At 39.0% G+C, this 25755-nt stretch overlaps 2 protein-coding genes across 2 annotated transcripts; both read right to left on the reverse strand.

The window, feature by feature from the left end:
• Positions 1-19607: 19607 nt before the first annotated feature.
• On the reverse strand, positions 19608-20453 carry LOC138888011 (uncharacterized). The gene is made up of 2 exons (XM_070169806.1): positions 20328-20453; positions 19608-20210 (listed from the first exon to the last, which is right to left on the reverse strand). The coding sequence occupies exons 1-2, from the start codon at positions 20451-20453 to the stop codon at positions 19608-19610; spliced, it is 729 nt and encodes a 242-aa protein (XP_070025907.1).
• A 128-nt stretch (positions 20454-20581) lies between these two features.
• Positions 20582-21175, reverse strand: LOC104211956 (uncharacterized). Its single transcript, XM_009761108.2, has one exon. The coding sequence runs from the start codon at positions 21173-21175 to the stop codon at positions 20582-20584; it is 594 nt and encodes a 197-aa protein (XP_009759410.2).
• Between the last annotated feature and the right edge of the window lie 4580 nt (positions 21176-25755).

Consider the following 25755-nt stretch of genomic DNA (forward strand, 5'->3'; position numbering starts at 1 on the left):
AGAATTCCATTCCGAGGCCTTCTTCACACTGTTCCAATTACGGTCAAATTTCCAAAACTTAAGCTCTCATTTAGGGACTAAGTGTACCAAAACTCTCCAAAACTCAAAGCCAAACATCCCGGCAAATCAAAATAGCAGAAACAAATACAGGGAAAGCAGTTAATAGGGGATCGGGGCGTTAATTTTTTAAACGACCGGTCGGGTCATTACATTCTCTTCTCCTTTAAAGAAATTAATTATCAACTTAAGTTAAGGAAAGGATTTCAAAAGGTACCATAGAGAAGACTGACCTGTAGTAATGATTAGGAGTGACAAATGTGCGGGTCGGATTGGATATGGTTCGGGTCAAAAACGGGTAATAAAAAATGGATAAATTATTCGGCCCAACCCATATGTAATACGGATAAAAAAGGGTTAACTGACGGATAATATGGGTAACTATATTATCCATGACTTATTGCATATTATCACTTTTGTAAGAATTTTTAGTCTCCTTGACTTGAGGAATCCCCAATTTGAGGTTTTACAAATGTAAAAGTTAGACTCATTAATTACTCATTGGTTATCCATTTTCTAAATGGATAATATGGTTCTTATCCATATTTGACTCGTTTTTAAAAAGTTCATTATTCAACCCATTTTTTAGTGGATAATATGGGTGGTTAATTGTATTCTTTTAACCATTTTATCACCCCTAGTAATGATGAGTGACCTAAATGGCTCTTCATTATGCATTTGCCAATTCATTGCAAGCTCAACACTAGAGATAGGTTGGCTCCATGAGGTTTAATAGAAAGTCTAGTGTGTCCTCTGTGCAACATCAGAAATTAAAGTGCAAAACACTATAATTTTCAAATGTGAGCTATCATCCCGTATATGGAGCAATATAATGAACTAACAAGAAATATACAGACAACAAATTCGCCTGGAATGAGGAAGTAGTATGGATTGAAACACATGAAAGGAAAGAATGGAAATGCTGAATTTTATAGAATAGCTTTAATTAGCTGTAAGCACCTACTCCATTATATGGTAAGAGAGAAATCAAACAACGTTCCACAACAAGCATAAAAGGTCTGTAGTACTTACCAGAGTTGTGATACAGGAGGTTCTGTAGAGGAGCAATGAAGGCAAAGTTAACAAGAAGATTGGACAAATTGAATTTTTATCCTTAAGGTAACTTTCTGGATTGTTTTTCATTTTGCAGTAGAATGATTGGATTGGAATATGGATAGGTGGTCGCTACTGAATTGTTTGGGGTTTGATGACCAAACTTCAGCTTTCTTTTGTACATATTTCCTATTTTGGTAATAAAATTCTTCATTTACAACAAAAAAAAAAGTAAAGAAGAAAAGTTGTTGCATATTATAATAATAGAAGTGAAAAGAGATACTAAAATAGTCATCGAAAAGTTTGTTTGGTATAGAATAATTGTATATAAATGTGATGACCCAAAAGGTCATCACTTGTTTTAAAACGAAACCTTCGTGTTCTGAGGCCTTGAAAACCTCATTTAGAGTCACCTCGAGTTGCATACGCAGTCCGGGCACATAGCCGGAAAGCTTAAATATGATAATCTGTGAAAACGATAAGTTTTAATTATAGAATGAGCTAATTTGACTTTGGTCAACGTTTTGGGTAAACGGAGTCAGACCCGTGATTTGATGGTCCCGGAGGGTCCATAGGAAATTATGGGACTTGGGCGTATGCCCGGAATCGAATTCCGAGGTCCCGAGCTCGAGAAATGAATTTTCAGAGAAAATTATTTTCTGAAATTGTTTAAAGAAATTTGAAACGAAATTTGATTAGAACATGATGGTATCGGACCCGTATTTTGGTTTCGGTGCCCGGTACAGGTCTTATATATGATTTAAGTCATTTCTGCAAAGTTTAGTAGAAAACGGACGTCATTTGATGTGATCCAGATCTAAATTGTTGAATTTGATAATTGATGAAGTTTGACAAAAAGTTCTTGATTTTGAGGTTTGATTCATTGTTATTGAGATTATTTTGGCGATTTGATCGCAGGATGAGTCCGTATGATATTTTTGAGTTAGTATGTGTGTTCGGTTAGGAGCCCTGAGGGCTCTGGTGTGTTTCGGATGTGTTTCGGAAAGTTTTGAACTTAGGAAAAAAAAGTTGTAGGTCTCTGATGCTTGGTCACGAGGTCCGCGATGGAAACTTCGCGGCCGCAGTGGAGACTCCGCGACCATGGTGGGATTTGTGCGGTCCGCGGTGAGTAAGGCTAAGCCTTCGTGGCCGCGCTCAATTTCTTGCGGTCCGTGGTGGAGGCCTGTCCGGCCGCAGTTATTTCGTGCGGTCCGCACAGGGCACTGGACCACAGTACCTCAGGAAGGCCTGTACGACCACAGTCCATTTTGTGTGGTCCGCATAGGGGGCCAGAGAGGGGTATAAATAGACGGGATTTCAAGTTATTTTCATTTTTCAAAACCCCAAAAACCTAAGATGCAATTTTTCAAACAACCCTTCTTCTCCAAATCAAATGTAAGTCATTTTTAACTAGTTTTCTTCAATCATTAATATCTTTTAACATGATTTCAACTTTAAATCAATGATTTTCATGAGGGAAATTGGGTGTTTTGGGTAAAACCTAGGTTTTTTACAAATTGGGGAATTGAACCTCGATTTGAGTTCCGATTTCAAAATAAATTACATATTTGGGTTCGTGGAGGAATGGGTAATCGGGTTTTGGTTCGAACCTTAAGTTTTGACCATGTAGGCCCTGGGCCGATTTTTGACTTTTTAGGTAAAACTTTCGAAAACTCATTTTTATACATTCAAATTGATTCATTTAGCGTTTATTGATGTAATTAAGTAACTTGTGGCTAGATACGAGCGAATTGGTGGTGGAATCAAGGGGTAAAGCTTTAATTGAAGATTGAGTTGTGTTCGAGGCATCGAGGTAAGTATTTGGTCTAACCTTAGCTTGAGAGATTAGGAGTTGTGTCCTATTTGCTATTTGCTTCTTGTTGAGTACGACGTATAGGCATGGTGACGAGTATCTATACGTTAGTGTCAAGCATGACCGTGGGTTTTATATTGTGATTTTCATGACTTCGTTGTATTATCCATGCCTTGATGAAGATTTATACTTGTTGTGTAAAGTTGTGGAAAAGAATTGTGACCAGTGAACGTTGAGGAGAATTGGCTCCAATGGTATAACGAATTCTGAAAGTATAAGTGATAATTGAAACTTTAGGGTATTGGTTCGAGTTGTGAAGTGAATTGTGAAGTAAAAGTAAGAAAGAGAAGAGATTACTATGTTTCCCCCTTGCCGGTCTATTATGAGTTACGGTTCCCCCTGCATTGTGTTCTTCATTGATATTACAGATGTTTAGGTTGATGATTCTTAGTGTTAGATGTTGTAACAAGTTAGGCTATAGCTGAGGTAGTTAGATATTGTAACAAGTTTGGTTATAGCAGAGGTAGTTAGATGTTGTAACAAGTTAGGTTATAGCTGAGGTAGTTAGATGTTGTAACAAGTTAGGTTATAGCTGAGGTAGTTAGATGTTGTAACAAGTTTGGTTTTAGCTGAGGTAGTTAGATGTTGTAACAAGTTAGGTTATAGCTGAGGTAGTTAGATGTTGTAGCAAGATTGGATCGGGTTGCACGCCGCAACAAATATTATATTGGATCGGGTTGCATGCCCCAACAGATATTATATTGGATAGGGTTGCACGCCGCAACAGATATTATATTGGATCGGGTTGCACGCCATAACGGATATTATATTGGATCGGGTTGCATGCCGCAACATGTATTATATTGGATCGGGTTGCACGCCGCAACAGATATTATATTGGATCGAGTTGCATGCCGCAACAGATATTATATTAGATCGGGTTGCACGCCGCAACAATGTTAAGTGATAAGGGATTGGGTTGCGCGCCGCAACAGTATTGTTATTGTATTGTTATAGATATTGACTTGTCCTTTCATATTTTATTAAGTTTCTTTTGGACTTAATATGTTTCCCTGAAGCATGTACCCTCTCCTATTTTAAACTGCTTATTCCTATTTATTTTTCGCCATATATCATATAACTGCACAGGTTTATTTGGAGTCTGGTCCTAGCCTCGTCACTACCTTGCCGGGGTTATGCCAGGCACTTACCAGCACATGGGGTCGGTTGTGCCGATACTTCACTCTGCACTCTGCACTGTGTGCAAATCTAGGAGCAGCTTTCGGACAGTAGTTGGAGGGCTTCCTTCAGTCCATTCGGAGAACCAAGGTAGACTTGTAGGCGTCCGCAGGCCCTGGCGTCTCCCTCTATCTCTATTTCCTGTTTCATTTCCTTTGTTCAGAAATAGTGTATTGTATTTCTTCAGACCTTGTATGTAGTAACTCTTAGACAGTCTGTGACATTGTGACACAAGGTTTTGGGTATATGAGGTTTTATAAGTTGTAATAGACGTAGCCTTAAGATATATACTTGTCGACTTCCGCTTAATTATTTAAAATTCCGCTTTTATCATATTATCGGCTTGTTTTTGTTAAAAGAAGCAAAAATAAAAGTGCAGCAAGTAGTTAAGGTTTGGCTTGCCTAGCTCCCATTAGTAGGAACCATCTTGACTTCCGAAGGTGGGAAATCCGGGTCGTGACAAATTGGTATCAGAGCTCTAGGTTAGACGGGTCTCACAGTTCACAAACAAGCTTAGTAGAGTCTAAGGGATCGGTAAGGAGACGTCTGTATTTATCCCTAGAGGCTACAGAGTTAGAAAAGGTTTCACTTCTATTCTTCCCTGTCGTGCGATTTTGTTCTCTCAATGCTAAATTGAAACCTCTACTCATGTCCTTTTGCGAATGGCGAGGTCATGTACAGCTCCTTCAGCCGAGCAGCAGCACAGATCGGTGATAGATCAGCTATGTCTTTGGAGTCTTTATGGAGGTTGGATAAATTTTTCCAAGCTCTTCTCTACTACTTTCAGCAGTACAACTTTTGAGGATTCTCAAGATTATCTAGACAGTTGTCATAAGGTTCTCAGGAACATGGGGATTGTGGAGACCAATGGGGTCGATTTTGCTACATTTAACCTGTCTGGATCCACCAAGACTTGGTGGAGAGATTATTGCTTGGCTAGACCAGCCGGATCGCCGGCCTTGACTTGGGAACAGTTTACAGTGTTGTTTTTGGAGAAGTTTCTCTCTATTACTCATAGAGAGGCCTATCGGAGGCAGTTTGAGCGCCTCCAGCGGGGTTCCATGACTGTTAACCAGTATGAGACCAGGTTCATCGACTTAGCTCGCCATGCTCTTGTCATACTTCCTACCGAGAGAGAGAGGGTGAAGAGGTTTATTGATGGTCTTATTCGGCCGATTCGTCTTCAGATGGCTAGGGAGACTGGGAGTGAGATATCTTTTCAGGAGGCGGCCAATGTGGCCAGGAGAGTGGAGGTGGTTCTGTCGCAGGGAGGTGGTCATGGGTCAGATAAGAGGCCCCGTCATTCGGGTAGATTCAGAGGTGCCTCGTCTGGAGGCAGAGATTCATATGGTAGAGGCCAGCATCCTAGGCTCTTTTAGTCAGCTCTTTAGGTTTCTCACGGTGCTTCAGGCAGCCGTGGTCCACAGATGTAGTATTCAGATTAGCAGTCCTATAGTGCACTACCAGCTCCTATCAGTGCACTGCCGCTCTAGAGTTTTCGGGGTGGTCATTCGGGTCGCCAGGGTTAGTCTCAGTTTCCTCAATCACAACACTCAGGTGGATGTTTTGAGTGTGGTAAGTATGGTCATATCAGAAGGACTTGTCCGAGGTTAGTGGGTACTCAATCGCAGCAGCAGGGTTCCCGCGCTATGGTTCAGGCACCAGGTGTTCCAAAGACCGCCCAGCCAGCTAGAGGTGAGGGTAGAGGTGCCAGAGGTGGAGGTAGAGCTCAGACTACTAGAGGTGGAGGCCAGCTAGCTGCAGGCCGTCCTAGAGATGTAGTCCAAGGTGGTGGGGCCCATCCCCGATGTTATGCTCTTCTAGCTAGGCCCGAGGTTGAGGCTTCAGATGCAGTTATTACAGGTACGGTTCTGGTTTGTGATAGAGATGCTTCAGTGTTATTTGATCCAGGGTCTACGTACTCGTACGTGTCTTCTTACTTTGCACCATATCTGGTTATGCCTAGTGACTCTTTGAGTGATAATGTACATGTGTCTACACCGGCGAGTGATTCTATTGTGGTAGATCGAGTCCATCGCTCTTGTATAGTTGTGATTATGGGTCTTAAGACTCGTGTGGATCTGTTGCTTCTAGACATGATAGATTCGATGTTATATTGGGAATGGATTGGTTATCACCTCACCATGCTATCTTAGACTGTCATGCCAAGACTGTGACCTTAGCGTTACCGGGTTTACCTCGTTTAGAGTGGAGAGGGACTCCTAGTCATTCTACCCATAGTGTTATCTCATATGTGAAGGCTCGACGCATGGTCGAGAAGGGGTGTTTGACCTATTTGGCATATGTTCGTGATTCTAGTATCGAGGTTCCCTCTATTGATTCTGTGCCTGTTGTTCGTGAGTTTCCTGAGGTTTTCCCTTCAGACCTGCCGGGTATGCCACCCGATAGGGATATTGACTTTTACATTGATTTGGCTCCGGGCACTCAGCCTATTTCTATTTTGTCATATCATATGGCCCCGCCTGAGTTGAAAGAGTTGAAAGAGCAGTTGCAAGACTTGCTTGAGATGGGTTTCATTAGACCTAGTGTTTATCCTTGGGGTGTGCCGGTGTTGTTTGTTAAGAAGAAGGACAAATCGATGAGAATGTGTCTTGATTACCGGCAGTTGAACAAGGTTACAATCAAGAATAAGTATCCATTGCCTAGGATCGATGATTTGTTTGATCAGCTTCAGGGTGCCAAGGTGTTCTCGAAGATTGATTTGAGATCTGGCTATCATCAGTTGAGGATTAGGGCATCCGATATCCCTAAGACAGCTTTTCGTACTCGGTACGGGCATTATGAGTTCCTGGTCATGTCATTTGGGTTGACCAATGCCCCAACAGTTTTTATGGATTTGATGAACCGAGTATTACCGTATTTAGACTCATTCGTGATAGTCTTCATTAATGATATTTTGATATATTCCCACAGCCGGGGGGAGCACGAGCAGCATCTTAGAGTGGTTCTTCAAACCTTGAGGGATAGCCAGTTATATGCTAAGTTCTCGAAGTGTGAGTTCTGGTTAGGTTCAGTTGCATTTCTGGGTGATGTTGTATCAGCAGAGGGTATTCAGGTTGATTCGAAGAAGATTGAGGCAGTTAAGAACTGGCCTAGACTAGCATCAGCTATAGAGATTCAGAGTTTCTTGGGATTGGCAGGCTACTACCGTCGGTTCGTAGAGGGGTTCTTATCTATCGCAACCCTGATGACCAGGTTGACCTAGAAGGGTGCCCATTTCAGATGGTCGGATGAGTGTGAGGCGAGCTTTCAGAAAATCAAGATAGCTCTAACTACGGCACCAGTGTTGGTTTTGCCCACAGGTTCAGGGCCTTATACAGTTTATTGTGATGCATCTCGTATTGGGCTTGGTGCAGTGTTGATACAAGATGGCAAGGTCATTGCCTATGATTCGCGGCAGTTGAAGATTCATGAGAAGAACTATCCAGTTCATGATTTAGAGTTGGCAGTTATAGTTCACGCATTGAAGATCTGGAGGCATTATCTGTATGGCGTGGCATATGAGGTGTTCACGGATCACAAGAGTCTTCAGTATTTGTTCAAACAAAAGGAGTTGAATTTGAGACAGAGGAGGTGGTTGGAGTTGTTAAAGGATTATGATATCACCATCTTATATCATCCGGAAAAGGTCAATGTGGTGGCCTATGCTTTGAGTAGAAAGTCAGCCAGTATGGGCAGCCTTGCTTATATTCCGGTTGGTGAGAGACCGCTTGCTTTGGATGTTCAGGCCTTGGCCAATCAGTTCGTGAGGTTGGATGTTTCTGAGCCTAGTCGGGTATTATCTTACACGGTCGCATGTTCTTCTTTATTGGAGCGTATCCGTGATCGACAGTATGATGATCCCCATTTGTGTGTCCTTAGAGACACGGTGCAGTGTCGAGTTACCTTAGATGATGATGGAGTTTTGAGATTGCAGGGTCGAGTTGGTGTGGATAATGTGGATGGACTCCGAGAGTTGATCTTAGAGGAGGCTCATAGTTCTAGGTACTCTATTCATACGGGCGCCGCGAATATGTATTAGGATTTGCAGCAGCATTATTGGTGGCGTAGAATGAAGAAGGATATCGCTGCATATATAGCTCAGTGTTTGAATTGCCAGCAAGTTAAGTACGAGCATCAGAGGCCTGGTGGGTTATTTCAGAGGATCGAGCTTCCCGAGTGGAAGTGGGAGCAGATCACTATAGATTTCGTTGTTGGACTCCCACAGACTCAGAGGAAGTTCGACGCAGTATGGGTCATTGTTGACAGGCTGACCAAGTTAGCGCATTTCATTCCTGTGGCAGTCTCCTATTCATCCGAGAGGGCAGCTGAGATCTATATCCGAGATTATTTGTCTTCATGGTGTGCCTGTATCTATCATTTCGGACCGAGGTACGCAGTTCACCTCGCATTTCTGGAGAGCAGTTCAGCGAGAGTTGAGCACTCAGGTTGATTTGAGTACAACATTTCATCCTCAGACAGACGGGCAGTCCGAGTGGACTATTCAGATTTTGGAGGATATGCTCCAGGCTTGTGTCATTGACTTTGGAGGCTCGTGGGATCAGTTTTTTCCTTTAGTAGAGCTTGCCTACAACAACAGTTACCAGTCGAGTATCCAGATGGCTCCTTGTGAGGCTTTATATGGTAAGCGATGCTGATCTCCAGTTGGATGGTTTGAGTCGGGAGAGGCTCGATTGTTGGGTACGGATCTGGTTCAGGATACCTTGGACAAGGTCAGGATTATTCAGGATAGGCTTCATACAACTCAGTCCAGGCAAAAGAGTTATGCCGACCGCAAGGTTCGAGATTTGGCATTCATGGTAGGTGAGCGGGTATTGCTTCGAGTGTCGCCTATGAAGGGCGTGATGAGATTTGGGAAGAAGGTCAAGCTTAGCCCTAGGCTTATTGACCTATTTGAGATTCTTGAACGAGTGGGAGAAGTGGCTTATAGACTCGCATTGTCGCCGAGCTTATCAGTCGTGCATCCAGTGTTTCATGTGTCTATGCTTCAAAAATATCACGGTGATCCATCCCACGTGTTAGATTTCAGCATTGTCCAGTTGGACAAGGACTTGTCTTATGAGGAGGAGCCGGTAGATATTCTAGACCGGCAGGTTCGTCAGTTGAGGTCGACGAGTTTTTCTTCTGTTCGTGTTCAGTGGAGAGGTCAGCCTCCTGAGGCATCGACCTGGGAGTCCGAGTCTGATATGCGGAGCCGTTATCCCCATCTTTTCCCCGACTCAGGTACTTCCTTCTTCTGTCCATTCGAGGACGAACGGTTGTTTTAGAGGTGGAGAATGTGATGACCCAAAAGGTCATCACTTGTTTTAAAACGAAACCTCCGTGTTCTGAGGCCTTGAAAACCTCATTTAGAGTCACCTCGAGTTGCATGCACAGTCCGGGCGTGTAGCCGGAAAGCTTAAATATGATAATCTGTGAAAAACGATAAGTTTTGATTATAGAATGAGCTAATTTGACTTCGGTCAACATTTTGGGTAAACGGACCCGGACCCGTGATTTGATGGTCTCGGAGGATCCATAGGAAAATATGGGACTTGAACGTATGCCCGAAACTGAATTCCGAGGTCCCGAGTCTGAGAAATGAATTTTCAGAGAAAATTGTTTTCTGAAATTATTTAAAGAAATTTGAAACGAAATTTGATTAGAACATGATGTTATCGGGCCTGTATTTTGGTTCAAGTGCCCGGTACAGGTCTTATATATGATTTAAGTCATTTCTGTAAAGTTTGGTTGAAAACGGATGTTGTTTGACGTGATCCGGATCTAAATTGTTGAATTTGATAATTGATGAAGTTTGAGAAAAAGTTCTTGATTTTGAGGTTTGATTCATTGTTATTGAGGTTATTTTGGCGATTTGATCGCACGGATGAGTTCGTATGATGTTGTTGAGTTAGTACGTGTGTTCGGTTAGGAGCCCCGAGGGCTCTGGTGTATTTCGGCTGTGTTTCGGGAAGTTTTGAACTTAGGAAAAAAAAAGTTGCAGGTCTCTGAAGCCAGGTCACATGGTCCGCGGTGGAAACTTCGCGGCCACGGTGGGGACTCTGCGACCATGGTGGGATTTGTGCGGTACGCGGTGAGCAAGGCCAAGATTTCTTGGCCGCGCTCGATTTCTTGCGATCCGCGGTGGAGGCCTGTGCGGCCGCGATCCATTTCGTGCGGTCCACACAAGGCACTGGACCGCAGTACATCAGGAAGGCCTGTGCGGCCACAGTCCATTTTGTGCGGTCCGCACAGAGGTCCTGAGAGGGGTATAAATAGATGGGATTTCCAGTTATTTTTATTTTTCAAAACCTCAAAAACCTAAGAGGCAATTTTTCAAACAACCTTTCTTCTCCAAATCAAATGTAAGTCCTTTTTAACTAGTTTTCTTCAATCATTAACATCTTTTAACATGATTTCAACTTCAAATCAATGATTTTCATGAGGGGAATTGGGTGTTTTTGGGTAGAACCTAGGTTTTTCAAAAATTGGGGAATTGGACTTCGATTTGAGGTTCGATTTCAAAACAAATTACATATTTGGGTTCGTAGGGGAATGGGTAATCGGGTTTTGGTTCGAACCTTGGGTTTTAACCATGTGGACCCGGGGGTGATTTTTGACTTTTTGGGTAAAACTTTGGAAATCTCATTTTCATGCATTCAAATTGATTCATTTAGCGTTTATTGATGTAATTAAGTAACTTGTGGCTAGATACGAGCGAATTGGTGGTGTAATCAAGGGGTAAAGCTATAATTGAAGATTGAGTTGTGTTCGAAGCATCGATGTAAGTGTTTGGTCTAACCTTAGCTTGAGGGATTAGAAGTTATGTCCTATTTGCTATTTGCTTCTTGTTCAGTACGACGTATAGGAATGGTGACGAGTATCTATACGTTGGTGTCAAGCATGACCGTGAATCTTATATTGTGATTTTCATGACTTATTTGTATTATCCATGCCTTGGTGAAGATTTATACTTGTTGTGTAAAGTTGTGGAAAAGAATTGTGACCTGTGAAGGTTGAGGAGCATTGGCTCCAGTGGTATAACGAATTGTGAAAGTATAAGTGATTGGTTCGAGTTGTGAAGTGAATTGTGAAGTAAAAGTAAGAAAGAAAAGAGATCATTATATTGCCCCCTTGCCGGGCTATTATGAGTTGCGGTTCCCCCTGCATTGTGTTTTTAATTGATATTACGGATGTTTAGGTTGATGATTCTTAGTGTTAGATGTTGTAACAAGTTTGGTTATAGCTGAGGTAGTTAGATGTTGTAACAAGTTAGGTTATAGCTGAGGTAGTTAGATGTTGTAATAAGTTTGGTTATAGCTGAGGTAGATAGATGTTGTAGCAAGATTGGATCGGGTTGCATGCCACAACAGATATTATATTGGATCGGGTTGCACGCCGCAACAGGTATTATATTGGATCGGATTGCACGCCGCAACAGGTATTATATTGGATCGGGTTGCACGCCGCAACAGATATTATATTGGATCGGGTTGCACGCCGCAACAGATATTATATTGGATCGGGTTGCACGCCGCAATAGATATTATATTGGATCGGGTTGCACGCCACAACAGATATTATATTGGATCAGGTTGCACACTGCAACAATGTTAAGTGATAAGGCATCGGGTTGCGCGCCGCAACAGTATTATTATTGTATTGTTGTAGATATTGAGCTGTCCTTTCATACTTTATTAAGTTTCTGTTGGACTTGATATGTTTCCCCGAAGCATGTACCCCCTCCCATTTTAAACTACTTATTCCTGTTTATTTTCCGCCATATATTATATAACTGCACAGGTTTATCTGGAGTCTGGTCCTAGCCTCGTCACTACCTCGCCGGGGTTATGCCAGGCACTTACCAGCACATGGGGTTGGTTGTGCTGATACTACACGCTGCACTGTGTGCAGATCCAGGAGCAGCTTTCGGACAGTAGTTGGAGGACTTCCTTCAGTACATTCGGAGACCCAAGGTAGACTTGCAGGCGTCCGCAGGCCCTGGTGTCTCCCTCTATCTCTATTTCCTGTTTCATTTCCTTTGTTCAGAAATAGTGTATTGTATTTCTTCAGACCTTGTATGTAGTAACTCTTAGACAGTATGTGACACTGTGACACCAGGTTTTGGGTATATGAGGTTTTATAAGTTGTAATAGACGTAGCCTTAAGATATATACTTGTCGACTTCCACTTAATTATTTAAAATTCCGCTTTTATCATATTTTCGGCTTGTGTTTGTTAAAAAAAGGAAAAATGAAAGTGCAACAAGTAGTTAAGGGTTGGCTTGCCTAACTTCCATTAGTAGGCGCCATCTCGACTTCCGAGGGTGGAAAATCCGGATCGTGATAATAAATTCTTGAAATTTATAAAGGCTAAATACATACACAAACACAAGGTTATTTTGTCCGATTTTTTCACTCAGACACTTATCGCATGGACCTATTGAATACTTTATCTCTACAAGGCTAGGATTATAAATACAAGGTTTAGCTGTCAGATCCTCATCTCAATATGTTCAATTGATTACCTTATTTCATCAAAAGAATTAATATATATATATATTAATAAATTACATACAAATAAGAAAAAGGCATAATTTCATATTATTAAAAATAGAGATCCTTACAAAATTAATCGGCGGAATTCACTGTATAATTTTTATAGTCGTTACGATATATATAAATTATACACCGATGAAATTTATATATAATAAAAGAAGGAATTTTTTGACTCGATCGATACTTAAAAGGTAATGATATAAAATAATACAATGTGAGTATGATCCAACTTATGAATAACGTTAACAAAGATGGAACTTTCCAAAATGAAGAAACACATAATGCAAATTTAAGCCAATCATCAATGATCTTTAAGAAGTCAATAATCCGCACATTTTCATTAGAGTGGCTACATGTCTCACCTTCTAGGCTAATAGAAAAGTAATAATCCAAGATTCCTAGTCCAGTAGAAGAAAATCCGAAGGGGGGAAATACAAAAAGTTTGTGGGGATTCTATAAAGTAAGTAAAGCAATTTCCTTTAGGTCCCACATTTGTGGGGATTCCATTTTTTGTTACACCTGATAGATTATGTATAAATTTAAAAAAAGTTCTGTCAAGTGAAAAAGTTTGATTTTTTCTTCTTTAACAAGTATAGAGAAGAAGGATTTGCAACTACAATGATTTCTGCCACGAAAATTGCAAATAAATATCGAACCCAAATTTCGTAAGAAACTTATGATATATAGGAAGTAACAATTTGATTAGAATTTTGATAATAAAATCTCAAAATCTTTCGAAAAGTCCTCTGGAGTTGATTACTTTATACATAGCAGACAAGGCTATTGTTTTCACTTCAAAATAGATTTGAATAATTCGAAACATATGAAAATATTTTTTGTTTTCTATTTAGCAGTAAAAAATTAAGATCACTAGATGATGAAAATTTGAAAAAATATTGCTTTAATTTTGAATGTTCCTTAAAGCATAATAATCAATTCGATATTGATGTTAAGAATTATTTTCGGAATTAAAAATATTAAGAAAAATAGTACAATTAGAAGATAACATTATAATTGATACATTCGGTCAAGTAAAAAGATTTGATTCTTTTTTCAATGCCTATATTACTTATGGAATAATGTTAATAACTCTTGTTGCCGTCGCTTCAGCGGAAAGAAATTTTCAAAATTAAAATTTAAAAAATCTTACCTAAAATCAACAAAGGTTAAATGAATTAGCTATATTTTTAATTAAGAAAGACTTATTAGGAGTTATTGATTATAAGAAAATTATTACTAATTTTGTATCAAAGAAACGCTAGATATAGACTTCAAATAAATAAATAATTTTTTTTAAAAAAAAAAAAGTTAAAGTCCCTCATAAAATTTGATTTTAGGCCACAAAACTCGTTGAACCGCCCGTAAAAAAATACAATAAAATTCTGGAAGTTAGAAATGTTGCACGTGGTCCACGCGTTTCTTTCTTTCTTTCTTTCTTTCTTTCTTTCTTTTCTTGCAAAGGACGGTTATGATAATAACTGTCCAAACCGTGGGTTAGTGCAAGTGAATGAAAATGAGTGATAATAAAAGATTATTTTCTTAACTTATCCTTCAGCAGAAATATTACATTTGGACCCTCCAGGAGATTAAGCTGGGTGGGAGTTGGGGCCGGCTTTTTTTGTTCTACGACTCGAAAGGCATTCAATTATTTTTTAATTTCACTAAAATTGCTTAACTATTTTTTGTCACTTATAAGTAACTAAATTTTATTATTGTCACTTAAAAGTCATTTTAACTCAAACCTTACCATAAATATGACATGACATAAAATTTAATGAGAAAAATTCAAAACAAATACTACATAAACTTAAATGGATATTCATACCCACTAAATCCATTTCTTCTTTAATGTGATTTGACTCATAATTTAAATGGGTTCCAATAGGGCGAAAAAACGCATACCCTTGATCAGAGGCGGATCCAGGATTTAAATCTTATGGGTTCAATTTTAAGGCTTTTAACATTGAACCCATTGTATTTTTAAATTTATGGGTTCATATCTACTATTTTTACAATTTTAATGAATTTTTACATATAAATTTTTACTCTGTGTCGAAAGTTATGGCTTCAGTTGAACCCGTAGGTTATACGCTGCATCCGCCACTGCCCTTGATAAAATTAGGTCTTGTAATTTTTTGGGGGTTTTGACCATATAGATACAATCTTTCTATTGTCAAAACAATTGCAATAGATTGTCTGTAATTGCATGTCTATTGACAATTTTCGTTATGCACTTTAATTACATGCGTTGTTTACTAAGCAGGTTATTTATATGTTGGTGTTGCTTAAGAAGCAACATTTTGAAATTAATAGAATGGTAGTCTGTGAAAATAAATTTTTATTAGCCTTATTATTTTTGTATGCTTATGATACATTAATATATGTTATGTGAGATGGATACAATGTTATTTTCACTTCATTAGAAAATTATAAATATATTACGTGATTTGGATACAATAGTATTTTAACTTCAGTAGAGTTATAAAACTACTCAGATGTGGCATACAAACAAGAGAAGAATTTTTTAGTATAGAATATATATAAATGAGCATTATGTAACAAAAAAAACAAGAAATTTGTAGTATAGGATAATTATTTTAAACTAATGTGGAACTTAATTTTTTTTATCGAAACCATTTGGGTTATGAGTCAAATCACATTAAGGAAGAAATGGATCTAAAGCGGGTATGGTCCATTTAAGCTTATATGTCATTTATTTTTGAACTAGTAAATTTATCCGCGCTTCGTGCGGTTAAATTAATGATATATTCCTTTTTATAAATAACTGATAAAATAATGTTATTGAAATAGTCATGTTATTATAGAAATTATTTTTATCTAATAAATAATTAAGTCAAAAATTATTCTTGTTCTACTTTTTTGTATCAAAATTCTATGCATTTCTATTTAAAAGGGACAATTATAAACACTTAAACGTAAACCTCCTATCTAAGTTTTGTTATTAATATTTCTAGTAAATATTTTTAAAAGCTTCTATTTTCACGATTTTATATATTTTATGAAGGAAAAGCAAAAAGAAAGCTTTTCATTTGATCATATTCTCATTATCTCCTTGATATCTTTTAAATTTCCTTTTTTTCCTTTTTTGTTATTTTTTCTCTTTATTAGCCCTTCCTTCCCTTATATTTTTTCATATTTGTTCTTGATAATTTTCTATCATGTAATCCGATCACTTCTTTATGTATATTCATTCAAACTACTATTTATACAATTCCCACCCTTCTTCGCTCTATTTTTCATTTCTTTACCTTTTCTAATCTTCTTATTTTATTCTTTTCTTTTCTCTATCATATTCATGCCTTTCTATTTTTCGGAAAATTAGAATGTAAATTAGAAAGTACTATTATCCTTCCCTAAATAAATCAACTCAATTTTTATTTTTACTTCTACCGATCTTATGAAAATTACAAAACTCGACTTCCTCCCTCTTGTTCATCTTTTTCTCGTAATGTTCATGATTTATGTGATATATTAAGAGATTAAATAGTCACTTCTTCAATAATATTAGTTATAATTCTCTATCTTCCTCTTCTTTCACCGACATCTCTTTTTTAAATTATAGATCACATGCCAATAAAATGCATAATTGAATGCTCCAATATTTCTCAAGTGTTATTTTCTCTTTCTTTTTTCTTCTTTTCTTTTCTTTTCTTTCTCATATTCAAACCTCAAGCAAATGAGAAAACGTTATCCTTCCTTGAATAATCAAATTAATTACCATTTTTCTTACTATTCTTCTAAAAATTCTAAAAATCAATCTTTCTTGCTTAATTACTTATAGCTAGCATTACGATACGCCTATCTTATAAATTAATAGAGAGGAGTCAAGAATATATATATAAACCACACTAAGAGCCGTAATAGATTTGAAGAAATTGGCGAGATAGTCTCTTTAAAACTGCCAAAAGGCCACTAAAAGATATCAGGACACAAATGATATCACTTGTTTTAGAATGAGAAAAATAATTTTTTGTCTCAAATTGTCATTTGTTTTGAGCATGTAATCACTTTCTCAATTCTCTCTAAAAATATTGAAACAATAATCAAAATTCAATGTAAAATTTATCACAATCATTCCTAAAAAAAATAGAGTATTTTAATGCAAGAAAAAAGGCAAAGTTATTACTTTTTACATGTAAATCCACACTATAACTGCAAGCCTGCAACATACTATATATATATATATAAGGTTAAAGTTGAATCGCTAAATATTATCCACTAATAACACCATATGTTCTTTTCTTCCTCACTTCCTAAACAATAAAAGTTATGCACCAATATCGTGTATGAATAAATAACTGTGGCCAAAACACCAACAATATTACAATAAGGAAATAAAGTCAAAAGAGAAAAAGGATATGTTCTTTTCTTCCTCACTCCTAAATAATGAAATTTATGCACCAATATCATATATGGACATATAACTTTGGCAGAAACACCAACAATGAGAAGAAAAAGTAAAAAAAAAAAAGAACTTCTGTATAAAGAATTTCTAGTAATGGAAAGAATGGTCAATGAAGAAGAAGAGATGAAAGTAACGAAAAAGAGAAGATGTGCTTTAGTATTTATAGTAACCAAAATACAAGTAGTAACTTATAATGAGTAATAGGAAAAGAAAGTGTAACATATATGGAGTAATTGTAATAGAATGGGTATTAAGTTTATTAATAATTGTAATAAGCGTTTTTACTAAGAATGGGTAGAATGATTAAATTCTTAGGAATTATATTCTTTGAGATAGCCTTTATGGACTAAGAAAAGTTATAGGTGGCAAGTGATAACGGCTAGGGGGGGAGAACGGTTGGAATAGAGAGAGGCTAATGAAATTGATTTAAAGGTGCAACTTTTGGTTTTTATGCAATTAAAACATGATATTTGTTTAATTTATCGGGTTATGCCGGAAAAGTTATCGGGTTATGCCGAAAAAGGAAAAGATCTTCGGGTTATGCCGGGGAGGTCCACGGGTTATGTCGGGAAAGGTCATCGGATTATGTCCGGGGAGGTCCACGGGTTATGTCGGGAAAGGTCATCGGATTATGCCCGGGGAGGTCCACGGGTTATGCCGGAAAAGTCATCGGGTTATGCCCAAAAAGGTCTTCGGGTTATGCCGAAAAAGAAAAAGGTCCTCGGGTTATGCCGTAGAGGTCCACGGGTTATGCCGGGAGAGTCATCGGGTTATGCCGAAAAAGGTCCTCGGGTTATGCCGGAAAAGAAAAAAGTCATCAGGTTATACCGGGGATTAACTAGGAAGTGGACCCCTATAATGGAAAAGACTACCAGGTTATGCTGGGAGTGACTAGGGAATGAGACCCTATGTTGGAAGAACGCAGCTAGAGATTGGGGGCCCTAGGCTACTATGATTTTGGATATTTTCTTCTTCTTGTTTTCATTTCACTTTTAATACTTTATTCAAGAGAATGCATGAACAGTTTGAAAGGGACTTCCCTTTTTGGGTTAACTTCTGCTGCAGGACCATTCTGGTCTCTGCGCGCCTTGCTTTTATTGTACCTACTTCTTGCGAGGTTATCTTAGATTGCACCTGTTTTCAAATCAAAGAACAACTTGTCAGTTTGAAGCGATGGTTGGTTTTGTGGTCTTGATTGTTTTGATCACTTGATCTCGGCCCAACTCTTTCGCTGACATCCTTTACTGCTTGTTGGCTTTCTGGAGACCGATTTCTGTTCTAAAACCGGGTATCTTGACTTTTCCCAAATTTCACATGACGGTTAACCTGTGTGGAGCCTTGGCCTTCCTTATTTTGCCTTTATGGTAGCTTGACTTTGGGTTTATTTTCTTTTCAAAAGTCTTCGACTCTGGAGCATCGACCATTAAGGCCAATCGAGATCGACTTGAGGTACCTGCTAAGGCTGGGTGCCTTTACTTGAACTTGGCTTTTGCTAAGCAGAACCCTGTAAAACCAATCTTGCCATCTTTTCTCTGTATTAGTTTCAGAGGAGGATTAAACCGAAAGGGATTCAAAGAAAAGTAAAGAAAGGACAGGAAAACGAATTTAAAGAGAAGTGTCCCTTTCGGGGGAGGAAAGAAGCACTTATCTGGAGTGCATGCAGACTTCAATAGACATGACATGCTTCTTGGACTGGATACTCGATCTATGCAACTATCCAACTTCTCATAAACCCATTATGACCCGTGTTTTGAAACCAGAAAACCTTGCCAGGACTCTTTCAGTGCCAATGGTTGTAAGGGATTCCTTAGTCTCGATCAACGGCGCCCTTTACGGGTTTTCGCCAATTGATCTCTCTCATTTCTCTTCTCACCGTCGCCTTATAGTGCTCTTTACGAGTTTTCACTAATAAGACTCTCTCATTTTTAATTTCTCTGCTTACCATCGCCTTACGGTGCCTGTGTAGGTTTTCACCAATAAGACTCTCTCATTTTATTTCTCTCATTTTGACTATATCGGATCCAAGTAACTGTATTCTTCGGTCCTTGAACATTCTCACTGATTGATCGGAAGGACTTGAATAAGGTTTGGTTAAAAAAGAATTTGGATTGAGTTACAACTTTGGAACCTTTGGGCGGGATCATCGTTGAACCATTATAACATCTGCCCCAGTTTTACTTTTTGGGGGACTTTGGGTTTTTATTTTGGTGTGACTGAATCCCAGAGAGGCTGCCTACATATCCTTTCGGAATCAAGTCAAACGGAGTTTAGGGAAACTTTTGTTTTGATTTTTCTTTTTGTTTTTATTTGATTGATTTTTTTACAAGCGTTTTCAGGTTCCAGAGAGGTAATCAAAGAAGGGTAACCGGCTCAAAGGGTTAGCAAAGGATTGGAGTGTTTGGGGTAGCGAGAATGAAAGCCTTCGTCATCCCAATTAGATAAAATTGGTACTGCAAAAAGGTTAAACATAGTACCTTTCGACTGCGTCTGCATTTACAGCTGTTTTAGGGTCATTTCCTTCAATGTATCCCAAGTACAACGCCCCTTTTGGCGACAATTTTCTGATAATGTATGGGCCTTTCCAGTTATGAGCGAACTTTCCTTTTGCTTCCTTGTGATGAGGGAGAATATGTCTCAAGACGATTTGCTCCACTTCGAAGTTCCTAGGCCGCACTTTCATATTATAGGCCCGGGCCATTCTTTGTTGATACAACTGCCCGTGGCAAACTGCGGCCATCCGCTTTTCGTCAATCAAGGTCAACTGTTCTAGGCGGGTCTTGACCCATTCACTATCCTCAATTTCAGGCTCAACGATGATTCGGAGATATGGAATTTCAACCTCTAAGGGTATTACGGCTTCAGTGCCATAAATCAGTAGATAGGGTGTTGCTCCGACTGATATGCGCACAGTTGTGCGATATCCCAATAATGCAAATGGCAACTTTTCATGCCATTGTCTCGAACTCTGAATCATCTTTCTCAGAATCTTCTTGATGTTTTTGTTTGCTGCTTCAATAGCATCATTAGCTTTGGGCCGATAAGGGGTGAAATTCTGATGCGTGATCTTTTATTGTTCGCATATCTCCCTCATCAAATGACTATTCAGGTTTGCAACATTTTCCGTAATGATGGTCGTAGGAATACCAAAACGGCAGTTGATATTGGAGTGCACGAAATCCACCACTGCTTTCTTAGTGACGACTTTGTGGGTGACTGCTTCAACCCATTTTGTGAAGTAGTCAATGGAAACCAATATGAATTTATGCCCATTTGAAGCTTTTGGCTCAATTGTCCCAATGACATCCATACCCCAAGCAACGAACTACCACGGTGCTGACATATGATGCAGTTCTGTAGGCGGTGCATGAATCAGGTCACCGTGCACCTGACACTGATGACATTTTCGGACAAAACTGAAGCAGTATTTTTCCATAATCATCCAGTAATAACCTGCTCAAGGATTTTCTTTGCTAGGACGTATCCATTCATGTGGGGTCCACGCACTCCTACGTGCACTTCATGCATGATTCTTTCAGCCTCTTCGGCATCCACACATCTTAACAAGTTGAGATCAGGAGTCCTTTTGTACAAGACCTTTCTGCTCAAGAAGAAATCGTTGGCAAGCCTTCTAATGGTTCTCTTTTGGTCTCCATTGGCTTGCTTGGGATATTCTTTCGTTTTCAGAAATCTCTTGATATCATGATACCATGGCTGAACATTTGGTTCGACCTCAACCGTGTGGCAGTAACCATGCCTTTCTCGAATTTGGATTTCCAGCGGGTCAATGTCGACATCGCCTGGATATGGCAACATCGAGGCCAAAGTAGCGAGTGCATCGGCTAACTCATTGTGAAAACGAGGAATGTACCTCAACTCGACTGACATGAACCGCTTGCTAAGATCTTCCACATGTTGCATGTATGGAATAAGCTTGACATCCCGAGTTTTCCATTCTCCCTGAGCTTGTTGGAGGATCAGATCTGAATCTCCCATGATTATCAATTCTTCCACATCTTGGTTGATTGCCATATTCATACCCATAATGCAGGTTTCGTACTCGACATTGTTGTTTGTGTAGAAACACCGAAGCCAGGCTGTGGCTGGATAGTGTTGACAAGTGGGTGAGGTCAAGATTGCCCCAATTCCGACACCTTTCGCGTTCACAAGTCCATCGAAGAACATTTTACATGCATTAGTGTCTTCTGATGTTACCACAACTGAATTTACTTCCTCGTCCGGGAAGTAAGTGCTCAAAGGCTAGTATTCATCATCAACAGGGTTTTCAGCTAGGTGATCTGCTAAAGCTTGGGCTTTCATTGCCGTGCGGGTGACATAGACTATGTCAAATTCAGTGAACAAGATTTGCCATCTTGCTAACCTCCCCGTGGGAATCGACTTTTGGAATATATATTTCAAAGGATCCAACCTGGTGATGAGTTAAGTGTTATAGGCCAACAAGTAATGCCTAAGCTTCTGAGCGACCCAAGTTAGGGCGCAACAAGTCCTTTCCAACAGGGTATATTTGGCTTCGTAACTTGTGAACTTCTTGCTCAGATAGTATATTGCCTGCTCCTTCTTCCCGATCACATCGTGTTGCCCGAGGACACATCCGAAGGAATTCTCCAAGACTGTCAAATACAAGAACAAAGGCCTCCCAGGTTTGGGTGGGACCAAGACTAGCGAATTTGACAGATATTCTTTGATTTTGTAGAAGGCTTCTTGACACTCATCTGTCCATTTAATTTCCACATCTTTCTTCAACAGCTTGAATATGGGCTCACATGTGGAAGTCAACTGGGCAATGAATCGGCTGATGTAGTTCAACCTTCCCAACAAAACTCATCACCTCTTTCTTGGTTCTCGGAGGAGGCAAATCCCGAATAGACTTTTTCTTCGTTGGATCTAGCTCAATGCTGCTCCGACTGACGATGAATCCCAAAAGTTTCCCAGACGGAACTCCAAATGTGCATTTAGCCAGGTTTAACTTCAAATCATACTTGCGCAGACGCTCAAAGAACTTTCTCAGTTCCCGAACATGGTCATCTTGTGTTCTAGATTTAATGATCACATCATCCACATACACCTCAATTTCCTGGTGCATCATGTCATGAAATATGGTAGTCATAGCTCTTATGTACGTTGCCCCGACGTTCTTCAGACCGAAAGGCATGACCCTGCAACAATAGGTGCTCCAGGGTGTGGTGAAGGCTATCTTTTCCGCATCTTCTTCATCCATCAAGATCTGATGATATCCAGCATAATAATCCACGAAAAACTATATCTCATGTTTGGCATAGTTGTCAACAAGGATGTGGATGTTTGGCAAAGGGAAGTTGTCTTTGGGACTTGCCTTGTTCAGATCCCGATAGTCAACACACACTCGAGTCTTCCCATCTTTCTTTGGTACGGGAACCACATTAGCCAGCCATGTGGTGTATCGGACGACTCTGATCACACCCGCTTTCAACTGCTTGGAGACCTCTTCTTTGATCTTGTCACTAAAGCCAGTTTTGAACTTTCTTTCTTTTTGCTGGACAGGGGGATAATCGGGGTAAGTTGGCAATTTGTGCACCACTAGATCAACACTTAACCCTGACATATTATGTAGGACCAAGCAAACACATCTTTGAATTCAAACAAAAGTTGGATCAGTGCATCCCTAGTTCTTTCATCTATGTGAATGCTTATCATGGTTTCTTGGACCTCTTCTGAACTACCCAAATTTACTGGCTCGGTTTCATTTAGATTTGGCTTAGGCTTATTCTCAAATTGTTCAAATTCTCGATTTATTTCCCTAAAAGCCTCTTCTTCATCATATTTCGGTTCTTGATTCATTATTTCACAATGAGACAGCGTGTTTGGATCTGGGCATGAAGTCCGTAGGCATGTCATGTTATTTAAAACTGCATTATTATAACTGAAAGAAGAAATAAGAAAAAGGTAACAAAAATCAGAAAGAATAAAGAGAGATTCATGAACGATGAAATATTGATTTCATTTCATTGAATTTTGAAGATAACGGGGTTTACATTGGAATTTAAAGGAAGTAAACTAAAAGAAACATCCAAGTTACACCCTGGAATAACTCGTGATGTAGAAAAGGTGTCAAGACTGGACTACCGAGATTCCCGCCTGACTGGGAACGAAGTATCCTTCCAGTTTTGCAACTTGGCATTGGGCCCCATATATAGAACCTCAGTGGTGCTCGGGCCTTCTCCCGGCTGGACCATGTGGGTTTCATACAGCATCTACCTCATAGCTCCACATATTTCTTCTATTTGAAATTGGGCTAATTTCATACCTAATCTGACCAAAATCGGCCCAAATTACCCCAAAACCCGTCCAATTAACCCATGCCCAAAAATCCTCACCCGGTCCAGCTCCCCCGGTCCCGAAATGACCCCGTTTTGTGAATGATTGATCACAGCCATTGGATCTCATTAATCCAACGGCCCGGAACTGGTCTATCATTTTAGATATAACTGTCTGAATGAGATAGACACCCCATTAACCCCTCTTATTCCGTCTCTCTTCTCTATCAAAGTTAACCCTAGCCGCCCTAAAATTCATCGTCGCCTCTGCCACAAACCGCCCACTGAAAATTGCCTCACGACGGTTTCGGTATTCCAAATCTCTCCAAATTTACACCCTGAACCCCACTTCACTTCCTCAGTCCATATCTCCAACTCTTTTCCCTCGAATCCCAGCCTAAACCCTCGAATTTTAGATCAAAAATCCGGCCAAAAAACCTAACTTCTCCAATCCGCTCCAAATTCACACCCTATTATCCTTGCCCCTCTCTAAACCCTAAGCTACCATTAGCCCCTCCAAATAGGCCCCAATTTGGTCGAATTTTGGATCTTAGATTCTGAAACCTTAAAAGTCCTCTGCCGAAGTCGATTCTGGGATTTTAATGGCTCAATTCTACATGAGTCAACTGCTTTTGATGAGAGCAGTTGATTCATGTAGATTTGACCTATTTTTTCAAGCTGGCCCTAACTAGTCCAAGTTCAAACCAATTCCTCCGGTTCCAGTTTGTTCCACTATATGTAATTTTCTAGGTTGTGTTTCTATCTTCTTTTCTTTTTCTGTTCTCTTGGCCATCTCTTTTTGCTTTCCTTTGATTGTTTTTTCTTTGTCTTTGTTCTGTCTATAATTGCATATTCTAGATTTTTTGTTAGCCCCTTTTGCATTTGGTCATTAGGAACTAATCATGTAGTTTAGGTTTCATTTTTAGTTTAGTTTGTTATTTACTCTGTTTCTCCATGATTTCATTTTCTCTTATGTTTTCTTTTTCCTTTTCTTGTTCACATTCCTGATTAGTCGCATGTTTAGGTTTAATTTCAGATTTTATTCATATCCTTAGTTGTTTACTTGTTCTTGACCGATTCGAGCATGTCTGGATCTTAATACTAAATTGCATGAGTTGAATTAATCATTATTGTTTCTGTTTGTTGCTTTCCTGTTATCTCTTCTTCTTATCTTTTGTTTGTTATTGTGGAATTTAGGTTCATTTTGCAATTAATAGATGCCCTAATTCAGTCATTAGTTTAGGTTTGATTAGGAGAACATTTCCTCTTATGGATTGTTTTATATTTTAGTTCTAGATGGCAGTCTCATGTTTCTCCTAGGCCTTTTTGATTTAGATTTCTGATCTTCCTTAGGATTGTTTGTGTTTGTCCTGATTTGAAATCAATTGAAATTTTAGGGACATAGCTGAACTTAAAAATTTAGGATAAAAGCTGAAACAAGCAGTAACCTAAAGAGTAAAATGGATTTACACTTAGGCTAAAAATTAAAAACTTCCTAGAAATGTACAACTGTCCTAGCTGTTATAAAAAAGATGCTGAAATATAGGGCAGTTGTACCAAAGGTTATAAAAGGACAGTACTATTTATTCCCTAGGATAAGGAATATGCCTAAAAGATACCCTCCCAAGGCAGCCTAAATATATAAGCTCACTCACTCTGAAAAAGGGGGTAGACAATCATTAGCAATCATCAGCCTTATTCTCTGCAAAAAGGTTCTTTGTCTAGATTTTACAAAAAAACCATAGAAAGATTTCAAAAAAATAATTCCTCTTTTGGTTCATAAGCTGGGAAAATGGATTGAAATAGAGACTTTTCTGAGGTTATTTACTGGGGGAATTTCTTGGCTTTCAAGTGTTTGGTTTTAGTTTTGAGACTCTGGGATTCACTTGGTTGTTGAAGCTGCTTGATTCCTGTTGTTATTTCTGTGATTCTGAAGCTTCCAGCAGATGTTTTCTTCATTTTAGCTGTTGTTATTTAATTGTTGTTTCAAGATACACATGTTTCCTCCATGTTTAAGTGTTTGTAATTGGAACTTGAGATGAATACAAGCTAGTCTTTGCTTTGCCAATGTATGCACATTTGTATTTTTCCTGTTGTGACTTGTATGCTGAAGTTACAATAGTGTTGAAGTTTCTTTCTTTTAAAAAATGTGTGAATCTCTACCTCTTTGGGTTTTTATATCATGAGTATTGATTTTCTTGTTTGGGTCTAGCATTGGTGTTGATATATATGCTGATTCCATGTTGCATTGGTCATATGACATGATTAGATCCCCATGTTTGAGGTTTGGGTAATTAA

The sequence above is a fragment of the Nicotiana sylvestris genome, chromosome 3 (assembly GCF_000393655.2).
Source record: "Nicotiana sylvestris chromosome 3, ASM39365v2, whole genome shotgun sequence".
Classification (NCBI taxonomy): Eukaryota; Viridiplantae; Streptophyta; class Magnoliopsida; order Solanales; family Solanaceae; genus Nicotiana; species Nicotiana sylvestris.

Coding starts and splice junctions, on each gene's coding strand:
- LOC138888011 (XM_070169806.1), bottom strand. CDS start 20,453: ATGGATGTCATTGGGACAATTGAGCCAAAAGCTTCAAATGGGCATAAA. Junction 20,211..20,327: donor TCGTCACTAAGAAAGCAGTG/GTGGATTTCGTG, acceptor GAACAATAAAAG/ATCACGCATCAGAATTTCAC.
- LOC104211956 (XM_009761108.2), bottom strand. CDS start 21,175: ATGGCAATCAACCAAGATGTGGAAGAATTGATAATCATGGGAGATTCA.